At 46.0% G+C, this 12970-nt stretch overlaps 1 protein-coding gene across 7 annotated transcripts in view; it reads left to right on the top strand.

The window, feature by feature from the left end:
• Positions 1-12970, top strand: part of OXR1 (oxidation resistance 1) — a 372567-nt gene that overhangs the window by 201187 nt on the left and 158410 nt on the right. For 2 of the 7 annotated variants that reach the window (XM_054193061.1, XM_054193060.1), the window contains exon 1: positions 3502-3754. The exons of 4 other annotated variants lie outside the window; for them this stretch is intronic. In XM_054193061.1, coding sequence (XP_054049036.1) covers positions 3601-3754 — 154 coding nt within the window. In that variant the 5' untranslated portion in view covers positions 3502-3600. Of the gene's footprint in view, positions 1-3501; positions 3755-12970 lie in introns of those variants that run through there. One more of the 7 variants, XM_054193066.1, reaches the window with a different exon arrangement.

Here is a 12970-nt window from a genome sequence, read left to right as displayed (position 1 = left end):
ACTCCTTTCTTGCTTTGCAACTTGTGCTTCCACAGGTGTTTACACACAACTCAACCAGATCTGGAGATCTAACTGGGGATACCATTAATGCCACAAAAAATAAATATGCTTAGTTAGTTTTGACTAAACTAAAAGATACTTTTAAATGGATCAGATTTACTGCACAGCTTATTCACCTGCCAAATGAAGGCTGGTGCTTGCACTGGTAGCATGGGGTCAGGCACAAGCAATTACGAGCAGGTAGGACCAGCTCCTTCTTTTGGAGGGCCAGTTTTAATTGAATGTAAGGTTACGGAGATACGCCTTCTGCACTGATACCACAGGCCATAAAATACCCTAGGAGAGATCCTTGTTGCACATTCAGAGAACAAATACAAACTTGCTAGCCTCCCTTGGTGAAATCCTGGTTGTTTCTAGATATTGAGGACATAGAGGCAGTATGATCAAGCTTCTGTAAAACTGTTCAGGATCAACCTAAGTGTAAAAATTTGTTATAAATATTGTAGAACATATTTTTGTTTGGTTTAGTTTTATGGCAAAAGGGACACACATGGCTTATGACATAGTGTTTACATTGCTCCTACTAATTAAAGAGTTGAGGAATGCTGCAAAGCTTTGCAGACAGAAATGTGGGCTGTAATCTTAAATCCCAGTATATTAGACTTTAGAAATGACAGGATTAAGCTTGGTCAGTTTTCACACTGGACATCTTTGTCAAAAATCTTGCTATCGTAGGTGTGGCACAACTAAGTAGAAACAGCATCTTAAAGCTTCTAATAGTACTACTGGATGTGTTGAAGATGCCTACTGAAATAGTCTAGCTCTGACTATATTCTTCACTGTGTAATAATAATAATAATAGTACTATCTCAAAGCCTTGAAATTTTATCACTAGTCAATAATGAGTGTCACACATCTTAAAAAGAGTTATATTACCTTTTATGAGCACAGATACCTAAATCTTGGTTTTATAGTTAGGACAGTTGAATTGAAGAATTTGTTCTTCCTAACTAAAAACATTGCTAAATGGATGCTTTTGAATACGGGCAATAATTTTCAATACCATGAAAATTGCATTGCAGTAACAGGTGATCATTTTATACTTCAGTTAGACTATTTGTGAACAAAGCAGATGAAAGCAGCTAACATGCTAACAAATTTGTACTTATCAAAACATTTACCTTGAATACTTTATCAAAATGTTGGCTGAATCTGAATCTGTAGCCTCCATAATTGCAATATAGTGATAAACGCTGCACAATATGGGCTTGAAAGAGACAAAAAGAACTATTTCAAACCACAGAGGAAATACATGCAATGAGTACAGTAACAGAGACGCATATGTGGCTAGAATACTGGTGAACAAGCCAGCTCAAATTTTCAGAAGTGCCGAGCCACCACAGTTGTAAACTCATTCCTGGTGCAAAGACGTAGCTACATTTTGCCTAAAATAGAATCAATGGGGCAAAAGACCAACTATAACTTCTTCTCAGCAGAAACACTGTAATGAAATGAAAACTAATTACAGTGTTTAGGGCAAGACAGCTCTGGTAGGCAGAATAGTTTATATACTAAACATCTAGTGGTACTTAGACCATGCAGTGACTCCGCAGTTCCTGATTTATTCATTAGTCCTGGAACAGACAGATTACACATCCATTTCTACTGGCAGGTTTCAGGGGGAGGGAGGGAGAGCTCATTCTGCTGAAAATTTCTTGTTCTGTTTCCGTGAGAAGGTTTTATTTGAAAAAAGTCTTGAACATCATTATCTCCCAAGAAGGAACTGATTTAAGTAGTAGAAAGGTTGATTTGAGTGTACTGTTTACATCAAGTAACCCTCAGAAATCAGCACTCCAAAATGCTGACGTTAAACTCTGATTTAATTGAGCAGCTGCTACAAGTGAATAGCAGCTGAGATAGCTCAGCATTTTGTTCCTCCGTTCTGCATGTACACAATAGATTTGGCTCAACAAGAGTATTTTTTTTATTAAACAATGCTTTCATTTTCAGCTAGATGCAGCATATAATTGCATCATACTCTGATTAGAATATAAACACATTAGCTTACAGTTCTGCGTTATTAAGGTCTATGGCACAGGTTGTAAATATAATGATATGGCTGTTCTTCCAGCCTCAATACATGCAGAACACACATCATAAGGCAGATCTTAATCATGAGATTCAATGCCCGAGATATTTCTTTCTCTGTTAAAATGTTGATCACGTTCTAACTGGTTTTATTTCTTCAAACCTTAAAAGTTTCAAGAATTGTGAGGACGAAGAATTCGAGGGTACAAATGAACACCACAAATCGAATGCCTCTTTCAAAAAGAAAGACACATTCGTATATGAAGTAAGTTCTGCTGGAAGACTGAAGTGACGTGGAGAGTTCAAAGGCTGAGCCAGGTATCAAAGCTGGCTAACACGCAAAGGAGGACAAGGGACATGGCTAGGCGAGCACAGCAAGGACGGTGGCATCCCAGATGGCAGTAAAGTCTAAGAATGTGAGTGACCAAAGGTGAAACAGCAAAACCACACGCGTGGTGGTGTTTTACAGGTGCTGTGGTAAAACATCTTAATATCCAAAACTGCGAGATTTAAGAGTAAGAGGTTGCCTTGATTCATGGTTTTCATGCTTCTTAGTAAAGGGAAGCAGAGATGTGAAGCTAAAAGTTAATAGAAAGCTTCGCAGCACATCACTGTAAAGCAATCATAGAATCACAGAATGGTTCGGGTTGGAAGGGACCTTAGAGAGGTCCATGGGCAGGGACACCTCCCCCTAGACCCACTCAAAGCCCCATCCAACCTGGCCTTGAACAATTCCAGGGAAGGGGCATCCACACCTCTGGGCAACCTGCTCCAGTGCCTCACCACCCTCCTAGTGAAAAATTTCTTCTTGCGCTTTCACAAAACCTCACTCAAACCCCAGACTGCGTTCATAAAGATGTACAGGTGGCCAGGAGCCTGCGGGAGCCTGGAAGGAACCAATGTCCCCAGCGTCCTGGTCGCAGAGGCAGTGAGGAGACCCAGGCGCCCACCGCTCCTGCTCATGGCTCTCATGAACCGCCTCGGGCCTACGCCCCCACGAGCTTTCCCCGGCTGCGGGCGGGCCGTCTTCTTGCGACGGAGGGAAGTTCGGGAGGCCCGCCTCCCCCCTCCGCCGTCTTGTGGAAGAACGGGGAGCCCTGAAGGCTGCGGGGCGCTGAGGGAGGCGGCTGCGGTAGGAGCCACACGCTGAGGAGACGCTACCCCTCCGTCGGAGGGCGGCCGCGGCCTGCACGCCCCGCACAACCCCGCGCCGCGCCCCGTGGGCCTGCCCCGGCCCGGCGCACCCCTAGGTGGGGGGAGGCGGGCGCAGACCCCCCTCGTGCCCCCTCGGCTCCGGCGGTTACGGCCCGCTCCCCGCACGGCTCGCTCCCCGCACGGCCCCCGCGTCGCGCCCCTCCGCGCCCAGCGCCGGCGGCGGCGCCGCGGCTCCTTTAAATGGAGGCGGGGCCGAGCCCCAAAGTTTGCACAAGTTGTGGAGCGGGGCTGGCGACCGCGCCGAGCTGCGTGTCCGGCCCGGCCATGGGCCCCCCCGGGCGTTAGGAGCCCCCTGCCATGGACTACCTCACTGCCTTCACCGGCAAGGGCGGCCGCCTCCTGCGCGGCACCGCCACCCGACTCTGGGGGGCCGTGCCCGGCGGCCTCCGCCAGGTCCGCTTCCAGGACGGCCGGAGCCGCGAGGCAGCGGGCCCCGCCGAGTCGGCGCCAGGTACCGGCGGGGAAGGAAAGGCGTGCGGGGGGCGGCGGGGGCAGCGCTCGGTCAGGGGCTTCTCCGGGCACCGGGGGCTTCTCGCCCCCTCTGAGCTTTCCTGGAAGGGAGCGAGCCCCGGGGGAAGCGAGAGGGTGCGGGAGCAGGACGGGGAGAGGGTCCCTTCCCCGGCGGGGGGCGGCCCGCGGGTCCCCGCCGTGCCCCTGGCTCGCAGCCTTGTCGGGCAGACCTGTAGCGGGCCGCTCTCCTCTGCTCCGCGGGCCGCGCCGGGGCGGCTCCGAGCGGCCGCCGAGGGAGGAGGCGGTGGGGAAAGAGGGGGAAGGGGGGGCGGGGGCGGCACATGGGCCGCGGCCTGGCCCACCGGGGCTCCGGCCCGAGCGGAGGCTGCGCCCCGGAGGGGTTGCACCAGAACACGGGTCTAATAACAAAAAACCTATTCTGTTCTTGCTGTACGTCTTCCAAGTTTCAGTGACAGTACTACGGCATTCACTTTCATTACATGCTTCCCCCCCATCCCATTTTCTTAGGACCTCATTGTCCAGGGTGAGGAAAAGCAAGTGGAGCACAAGCTGCTAGGTTTGAGGTCTCCTTTGTGTACAAGGTGTTTTCTGCCTCTTGTGCTCCTGAGGAACCGTCAATAGCACTTTGGAAGTAGGTTTGATGATGGTAAGGGCAGAAGTAGTACCTCTGTCTTTTAGTAGTCAAACAGGTCAGTCAGGAGACAGTAAGTGACTCTTTTTGTCCCGTGCCTGGGGGTAAAAGGGCTGCTTTTGTCACCCCTTTTCTTGATGATGCCGTTGGGCTGTAAGTACGGGTATTGTAACTTACTCATCTGCAGTGAGTACTCAGATTGGTAAGAAGTGCTATGAAAACTGGAGGGGTGGACAGTGGATGCACACAGACTGTGCAGAAGAGGACCGGACTCTAGGGTCACTATTAATTGGAAATTAAAAACAAACTGTGGCATAGCTAATAAAAGCAGCATGGTCTAAGGAGTGCTTGGAAAAAAAAAAGATATACAAAGTTAAGTTTGTGAAAATGCTTTCTAAGAATCTGAAGAGCAGAATGCAATGAATAGTAAACCTTTTCCCTTTTTTTTCTGTTTCAAAAAGCTCTGTGCTAAATGGATGATCACACATTTGTCATTGTCTGTACATAAGGTTGAAGTTGGGTCTCTGCTGAAAGGTAGTATTAAAGACCATTAAGTTCCTTTGCTAGTTTAAGTTATTTCGGAAGAGTATTTGGAAGAGCTCTTTATCCAGAGAAACACGATCTGGTACTCACTGTAGTGGGCAAGGCAGCAGGGATGCCCATGCAGTCTCAGATGTAGATGATGTCTCCTTGTGTGCCTTGGATCACAGAAACGATAATAGGTAACCAGCTATATTTACAGTGCCACCCTTTCTTTCTTTAATTCGTGTCCCTCTCCCCCAAGGCATACAGGGAGAGAAAGACACAGCAACTTTTGTTTCAGCAGTGAGGTGAAGTACCTTGAATAGGCCTCTACAGACTGTTAAAGGCTTGTTGACAAAGATTACTTACACTCCTTTGCAGAAGCAGAATGGCAGTAAAACTCTTTAGCATCTTCTGATCAGTTACAAGGCCGTGTGTTCAGCTGTTAGTCTAAAGCATCGTTCCCTGTGATACGTGTGATTTGTTGGAGGGAGAAGCTCTCTGTGACTGTAGTTCCCCTCTTGGTCTGGGACAAAGGATTAACTTAGAGTGTATTATAATGTTTTGGGGTTTCCCTAGCTGTGAGCAGGAAGTGTATTTCCTCAGATAATTTCATTATGTAGTACTTGAAATTCATGTTAATGTACAATGACATGTTAATGACAATGTTAAATAATGTTAATGAAAGGTGACTGCAGTTCTGGAATGCAGGGTGGGTTTCTGTGTGTATAGAATTTGATGTGCCCTTTTGACAGAACCATGCCTTTTGGGTTTTTCCTAACCTAGGCAAAGCACACTGTGAGTCGGTTAGATCCTGGCCCTTTCATGGGGTTTCTGTCAGTTATGGGCAGAAGCAAATTCTTGTGATTACAGAATTCTTCTGGCAAGCGTTTTGCTGGCTTTCACATACCGCCTGTGCCCTGGTGGCTGCGGAAGCTGTAACAATGATTACAATAAGTTGAAATCCAGCCTCTGTTTTAATTAGAGATGGGTCCCCTGACACTAACTTAAACTTTAATGGCAAATTCTAACTACTCCAAATGTTCAATGTCTGTATGCAGTGTTCTGGATCCAGGCCTACCTATTACTCTAGCTGTTTTTTCACACTTAGGGCTTCCAGAAGCATCTTTCCAGTGTTCATTTTCTTTGCATGGTTCAGTCGTATCTATGCATTACTTCTTAAAAGAATAGTTCTTCATAAATACCTTAAATCCCTGTTTCCACATTCCTGAAACAGAAAAACAACCTTTTTTTTTATTCTTAATTATTCTTAACTTCACTTCTACAATATAAGTATCTCAATGTTATTCATGTAATATTAGTAAATTTATGTTTACTGTTTTTTTGCTTGTCTTTCTAAACAGTTGAACAGCTGCTCTATAAATTTTCCAAGTTCAGGGAGGCAAGTATAGTGAAATGCTGGACCTTAAATCTCTGTTCTGATCCTGTGTACTTCTTTGGGTACATGCAGAACAGTTTATAGTATTTCTTAGTAGGGAGAAGGAGACACTGGGAGTCTGAGTAGTGCCATAGGAGGCTGTAAACCTGTTTAACCAGTTTACATTGTTTGTGTCAGCAGCTAAGTCCATGAAATAACTTTAGAAAGCTATTTTGTCTATTCGTTGTTGTGGTGGAGGATAAAAATGCAAGGAGAACCAGAAATTCTAGAGAAAGAATCTGGCTTTAGTAAAGGCGCTACCAATAATTTCAGAGTATAAAATTCCTTTAAAAAAAAAAAAGCCTTGTAGGCTTTGAAATATAACTTCTAGTCTATTGATAATTTCCAGAAAGAGCTGCTATGTATGTATTCAAGGCCTAGATTTACCTAGAAACTTTAGCCAGAACAGAATGTAGCTTTCTTGTTTATTGGTATATATTGTAGGTTAGTGTGTTGAAGTTGCATGCATTTTTATTTGTTTTAAGGTGCAACTCAAAGCTTTAGGGAATGTGTGATTAAGGATTATCTTCACTGTGGAATTAACTTGGAACATTCAGTTTAATTCGAGTCTCATCTATGCAAACTTACTACTTAAATGAGCCAACAGCATGCCTCATGGTGCAGTATGCTGTGTGCTTTGAGCTGTGTAAATGGGGAGCGCGGCTAGCAGAGTGAGGGACATGGTTTTACTTCTCTTCTGTGGCACTGGTGAGGCTGTACTTCGAAAATGCTCTTCAGTTTGGTGCACCACTGTTAAAGAAGGCTGCTGTGAAACAGTGGAGGGTCCAGGCAGCATGTGTAGGGGCATAGGGCATATGACCTGTGAGGGTCATAGGAGGGACTGAGGGGCTTTAGTCTTGCAAAGAGGAGACCAAGGCGACTTAGAGGTGACCTATATCTACCTGAAGCGGCATGCTTTTCCCAGTTGTAAGAGGTGATAAAAGAAGGAGCAGTAGCCACAGTTTTTGGCTTGGGAGGCTCAAATTGAACAATATTAAAAAGGGGAAAAAAAAAAAGCAAACCAACAAAACAGCACAAGGAGGGTGGTCTGTCACTGGGGCAGGTTACAGTTTTAAGCTGACCTAATTTGATGTTGACAATATTACCACTTCAAACTGGAGGATGGAATAGATGTACTCAGGAGCATTCTTCCAGATAACACTTTGATTCTGTGAGGATATACTTCCATACTTGGAGTCTCATGCTTCTTCCCTCCTAGATGTTTTTACCTCGCTTCTGTCTGTGGTCACTTCATGTAGGGAGAAGATGCACTGCACAGGCAGCCTTGACTTCCTGCAGTATGTTTCTCATTAAGTACAGAATTTAAAGAAATTAAAATCAGTCATTCAGAACTTCTTGTTCAGAGAATCCTCTTAACCAGCCTGTCAGGGAAGTTGTTCTAGCTGCCTTCTATGAAAAGATATTTTTTTGGTTGTTTTTTCCCTCCCTCAGGCTCAACTTGATTGTTCAGTTCTGAACAAGGTGGCTTGTGGGTTTGTTTACATTTTTTCTTATCAGCTTTTGAGTCTTGATTAGTCGTGTAACCATACACAGTATATCTGGTAAGCCATGTGGCCCGTCAGTCCTCTGTACTACGGTGAAGGCAGTGGCAGTGCATTAGAAAGACAAATGATAGAATCATAGAATGGTTTGGGTTGGAAGGGACCTTAGAGATCATCTTGTTACAACTGCCCTGCCATGGGCAGGGACACCTCCCACCTGACCAGGCTACTCAAAGCCTCATCCTGCCCCATGCATCAGTACAGGTTGGGGGCTGACCTGCTGGAGAGCAGCTTGGTGGAAAGAGACCTGGGAGTCCTGGTGGGCAACAGGATGACCATGAGCCAGCAATGTGCCCTTGTGGCCAAGAAGGCCAATGGCATCCTGGGGTGCATCAAGAAGAGTGTGGCCAGCAGGTCGAGGGAGGTCATCCTCCCCCTCTACTCTGCCTTGGTGAGGCCGCACCCGGAGTACTGTGTCCAGTTCTGGGCTCCCTGGCTCAAGAAGGACAGGGAACTGCTGGAGAGGGTACAGCAAAGGGCTACCAAGATGATTAGGGCATTGGAACACCTCTCTTATGAAGAAAGGCTGAGGGATTTGGGTCTCTTCAGTCTGGAAAAAAGACGACTGAGGGGGGATCTTATCAATGCTTATAAATACTTAAAGGGTGGGTGTCAGGAGGATGGGGCCAGGCTCTTTTCAGTGGTGCCCAGTGTCAGGACAAGAGGTAACAGGCACAAACTTGAACATGGGAAGTTCCACCTAAACATGAGGAGGAACTTCTTTCCTTTGAGGGTGGCAGAGCACTGGAACAGGCTGCCCAGAGAGGTGGTGGAGTCTCCGTCTCTGGAGACGTTCAAAGCCCACCTGGACGCATTCCTGTGCAGCCTGCTCTGGGTGATCCTGCTCTGGCAGGGGGGTTGGACTAGATGATCTCCAGAGGTCCCTTCCAACCCTACCATTCTGTGATTCTGTGATCCAGTCTGGTCTTGAACACTTCCAGGAGTGGGGCCTCCGTGGGCAACTTGTTCCACTGCCTCACCACCCTCACAGTAAAGAATTTCTTCCTAATATCTAATCTGAATCTATCCTCGTGCAGTTTGAGACTGTTACCCCTCCTCCTGTCGCTCCACTCCCTGACAAAGAGTCCCTCCCCATGTTTTCTATAGGCCCCCTTGTAGTACTGGAAGGCTGCTATAAGGTCTCCGTGGAGCCTCCTCTTCTCCAGGCTGAACAACCCCAACTCTCACTTCCTGTCTTTATGGGAGAGGTGTTCCAGCCCTCTGATCATCTTCGTAGCCCTCTGCTGGACCCGTTCCAACAGGTCCATGTCCTTCTTGTGCTGAGGACTCCGGAGCTGGACGCAGTACTCCAGGTGTGGTCTCACCAGACTGGAGTAGAGGGGTAGAATCACCTGCCTCGACCTGCTGGCCACGCTTCTTTTGATGCAGCCCAGGATGTGGTTTGCTTTCTGGGCTGCAAGTGCACATTGCTTGCTCATTTTGAGCTTCTCGTCCAGCAGCAGCCCCAGGCCCTTCTCCTCAGGGCTGCTCTCAAGCCATTCTCCACCCAACCTGTATTTGTGCCTGGGGTTGCTGTGACCCAGGTGGAGGACCTTGCCCTTGGCCTGGTTGAACTTCACGAGGTTCATGCAGGCCCACCTCTCGAGCCTGTGCAGGTCCCTCTGGATGGTATCCCTTCCCTTCAGCATGTTGACCATGCCACACAGCTTGGTGTCGTCGTCAAACTTGCTGACGATGCACTCAATCCCACTGTCCATGTCACCGTCAAAGATGTTAAACAGCACTGGTCCCAGTACTGACCCCCGAGGAACAGCACTCGTCACTGGTTTCCATGTGGACATTGAGCCATTGACTGCAACCCTTTGAGTGCGGCCATCTAGCCAGTTCCTTATCCACCAAGTGGTCCATCCGTCAAATCCATGCCTGTCCAATTTAGAGACCAGGATGTTGTGCAGGACAGTGTTAAACACTTTGCATAAGTCCAGGTAGATGATGTCAATTGCTCTCCCCTTATCTACCAATGCAGTGGCAACATCATAGAAGGCCACCGAATTCATGAGGCACAATTTGCCTGTGGTGAAGCCATGTTGGCTATCACCAATCACCTCCTTATTTTCCATGTGCCTTAGCAGAGTTTCCAGGAGGATCTGCTCCATGATCTTGCCAGGCACAGCGGTGAGACTGGCCGGTCTGTAGTTCCCTGGGTCATCCTTTTTTCCCTTTTTGATAATTGAGGTTATGTTTCCCCTTTTCCAGTCAGCAGGAACTTCGCCAGACTGCCACAATTTTTCAAATATAATGGAGAGCGGCTTAGCGACTTCATCTGCCAGCTGCCTCAAGACCTGTGGATGGATTTCATCAGGTCCCATGGACTTACGTACCTTCAGGTTCCTCAGATGGTCTCAAACCTGATCTTCTCCTATAGTGGGCGGTTCTTCATTCTCATAGACCCTGCCTTTGCCTTCTGCAACTTGGGCAAATGTGCAAGGCCAAATTATAGTACATGTGTCAAGTCCTGCTGTAAAAGTTAGTATCTTCCTTTCTGAAAATCTGTCTCAGAGTAAAGCAGGCATAAGAGTAAGTAGGTTATTTCTTCACTTCATCCTTATTCAGTACTTCACTTCTAAGAAATTAACGGGTGTATGATAAAGTATGAGAGAGGCTTCAAACTGGGGAGACACAATTCTGCAAGTTTTCTTGTACACACTGTTCCGGATGAAGCACATGTGAAATGTACCAGCACCCTTTACAAAGATGCTAATGCTTCACTTTCATGTCTGAAAATACTTCGGTTGGTACAAGCATAAGAAGCAAATGTGATCTTGGAATGTATCAGGCTGGTGACTCAGTCATCTTGTGATATGTTAATGTATGCACAATCTCTTCTTCCGACTTCTGCGCTACTAGTTTATAGAAATTCTTGACTATTTCCTGGGTATATGTATGTTAAATGATCTTTTACTTCATGTTATGCTTTGTACTACTGTATCTCGCCCTGGTTTTTTCCTCTAAGCTTTGGGGCTACAGAATTTGTTGTGTGTCCTTTTGCCCAGCCTTTGCTGTTGATTGCGCTTCCGAGTTTGTTTGCTGATGTGCAATGGAACTGTTTTAAAAACTAGTCCATTGGGAACTCATTAATATACCCCTCCAGTCTGCTAGTTTCTATTTCACTCTCCTTTTCACTGAATTTTTGACATAGTTTAAAATTCTTAGTCTGTTTTTTACTGTTGGATAGGGTTCTGATGTGTCGGATGTTTTACTGAAGTTCAGTTTATATCTGTTTCAGTCAATTTCTAGATTAGTTTATAATCTACAGTTTGTTCTAGTAATATGGTATCCTTTCACTGTATTGCATTTTTGTTTTAATGTGTCATGTTGCATTTTTATCTTAATTTTTCTGGTTAATTCCCATTTCTAACGTTAAAACAGTTCTAAAGCTGTTGTTTTATTGAGAACCTGCGTGCTCATGGCTGCCTTTCAAGTTACTACATGTATGAATAATACCTCTCTGTTTGTCAGTAAGCAGCACACCTCCTTGTGTTAAATGTGTGGATATTCCTCTGGCTGGTTTGGTGGTAGCCTCATGCATCTGCATTGCCTGCCAGAAAAACGTGGGAGGAGTCATAGTTACTGATAAGTGGAATTGCAAGCAAGACTGTTTAGTCCTGCTTAAAGTAGGGAAGACTGACCTCAGGCTAGGTTTCCCAGTACTCTAACGGGTTGGGCCTTGAAAAATGTCCAAGGTTGAAAACTGCACAATTGCTCTGGGCAATTAGGTTTTTACCTTTTATCTAGTCAAAAGCTCTCCTGTTTGTCCACTATGTCTGTTGTCTTTTGTTCATTCACTGTACATCACTGAAGAGCCTGACACCTGTGGGGAAGTTATCTAGAAGGTATAGGAAGGTTGCAGTTACAGTTCTTCAAAACCATCTCTTCTTCAGGCTGGAGAAGCTCTGTTCTCTCTCAGCCTCTTCTTACAGTGCCCGTCTACCTTGGTGGCCCTTCACTGAAAGTTTTCATTTATCAATGTCTTTCTTAGACATTGTAGACAGTAGAGCCAGTATTCCAAAAGCAGTCTGAGTGCCAAGCTGAGGAGAATAGCTGCTTCTCTCTGGGGCTCTCAGTCTGCTGGCTCTGTTCCTATTAATACAGCTGAGGATGCTGTTGGCCCTCCTTGCCAGGGCACGTTGCTGGCTCGTGTTCAGCTTGGTGCCTACCAAGACCTTCGGGGTTTTTTCAGCAGAGCTGCTCCCTGGCTGGGCAGCGTCAGCCTGTACAAGACAAGGGGCTCTTCCTTCCCATGCAGAGGACTGTTGTCCTGTTGAATTTCATAAGGTTCCTGTCAGCTTGTTCCCCCAGCCTGTCCAGGTCCCTCTGAATGGCAACCCTGCCCTCAAGTATGTTGACTGGTCACCCCAGTTTGACATCATCTGCAAACCTAATGCAATAAACTTGTGCAGTAAGTTGTTTACTGGAGCACAGGGTATAACTTCACAAGCACAGTAGACCTGTTTGTGTGTTAGCAAAGCAGTTATAGTGCACGAGTCTGATGCATCATCAGGATAAGATGACTGACTTGAGCTCTTAGAAAAACTGGGTACCATTGGCTTGTGTGATAAGGCAAAATGTAAATTCTTTAAGATGTCTAAGGGTAATGTGATATTGCTGCTTGATGGTCAAACTGCTTATGTGGTATTGTGTAGACTTGAAGATGTACAACTAAATGGGCTTAAATATCTGAAAGGGACGGACAATAATTACTAACTGGAAAACTTCCTTCGCTGTCTCAGTAGAGCAGTCATGATTTTTGCAAGATTTCATTAATATATACATTTGGTCTGCAGAGAGGTTGTACTGTAGGTAGAACTTGCAGTTAGGTAGTCTCTAATGCATTAAGCTGTACACATACATATTTTACATGGAACAGGGAAGGAAACTTACTTGTATTGTTAACACATGGCGTGGCATAATCTGAAAATTGTGAGGTGTTTTTGTTTATCCTGAATGTGAAATCTTATTTTAGGGGAAAGTCCATGTGATGCACATACCAGGAGAGTCATGCATGCAGATGGCTTTATGTCT

The sequence above is a fragment of the Rissa tridactyla genome, chromosome 2 (assembly GCF_028500815.1).
Source record: "Rissa tridactyla isolate bRisTri1 chromosome 2, bRisTri1.patW.cur.20221130, whole genome shotgun sequence".
Classification (NCBI taxonomy): domain Eukaryota; kingdom Metazoa; phylum Chordata; class Aves; order Charadriiformes; family Laridae; genus Rissa; species Rissa tridactyla.
The sequence above is the reverse complement of the archived record's forward strand: the minus strand, read 5'-3'. Positions and strand labels throughout refer to the sequence as shown.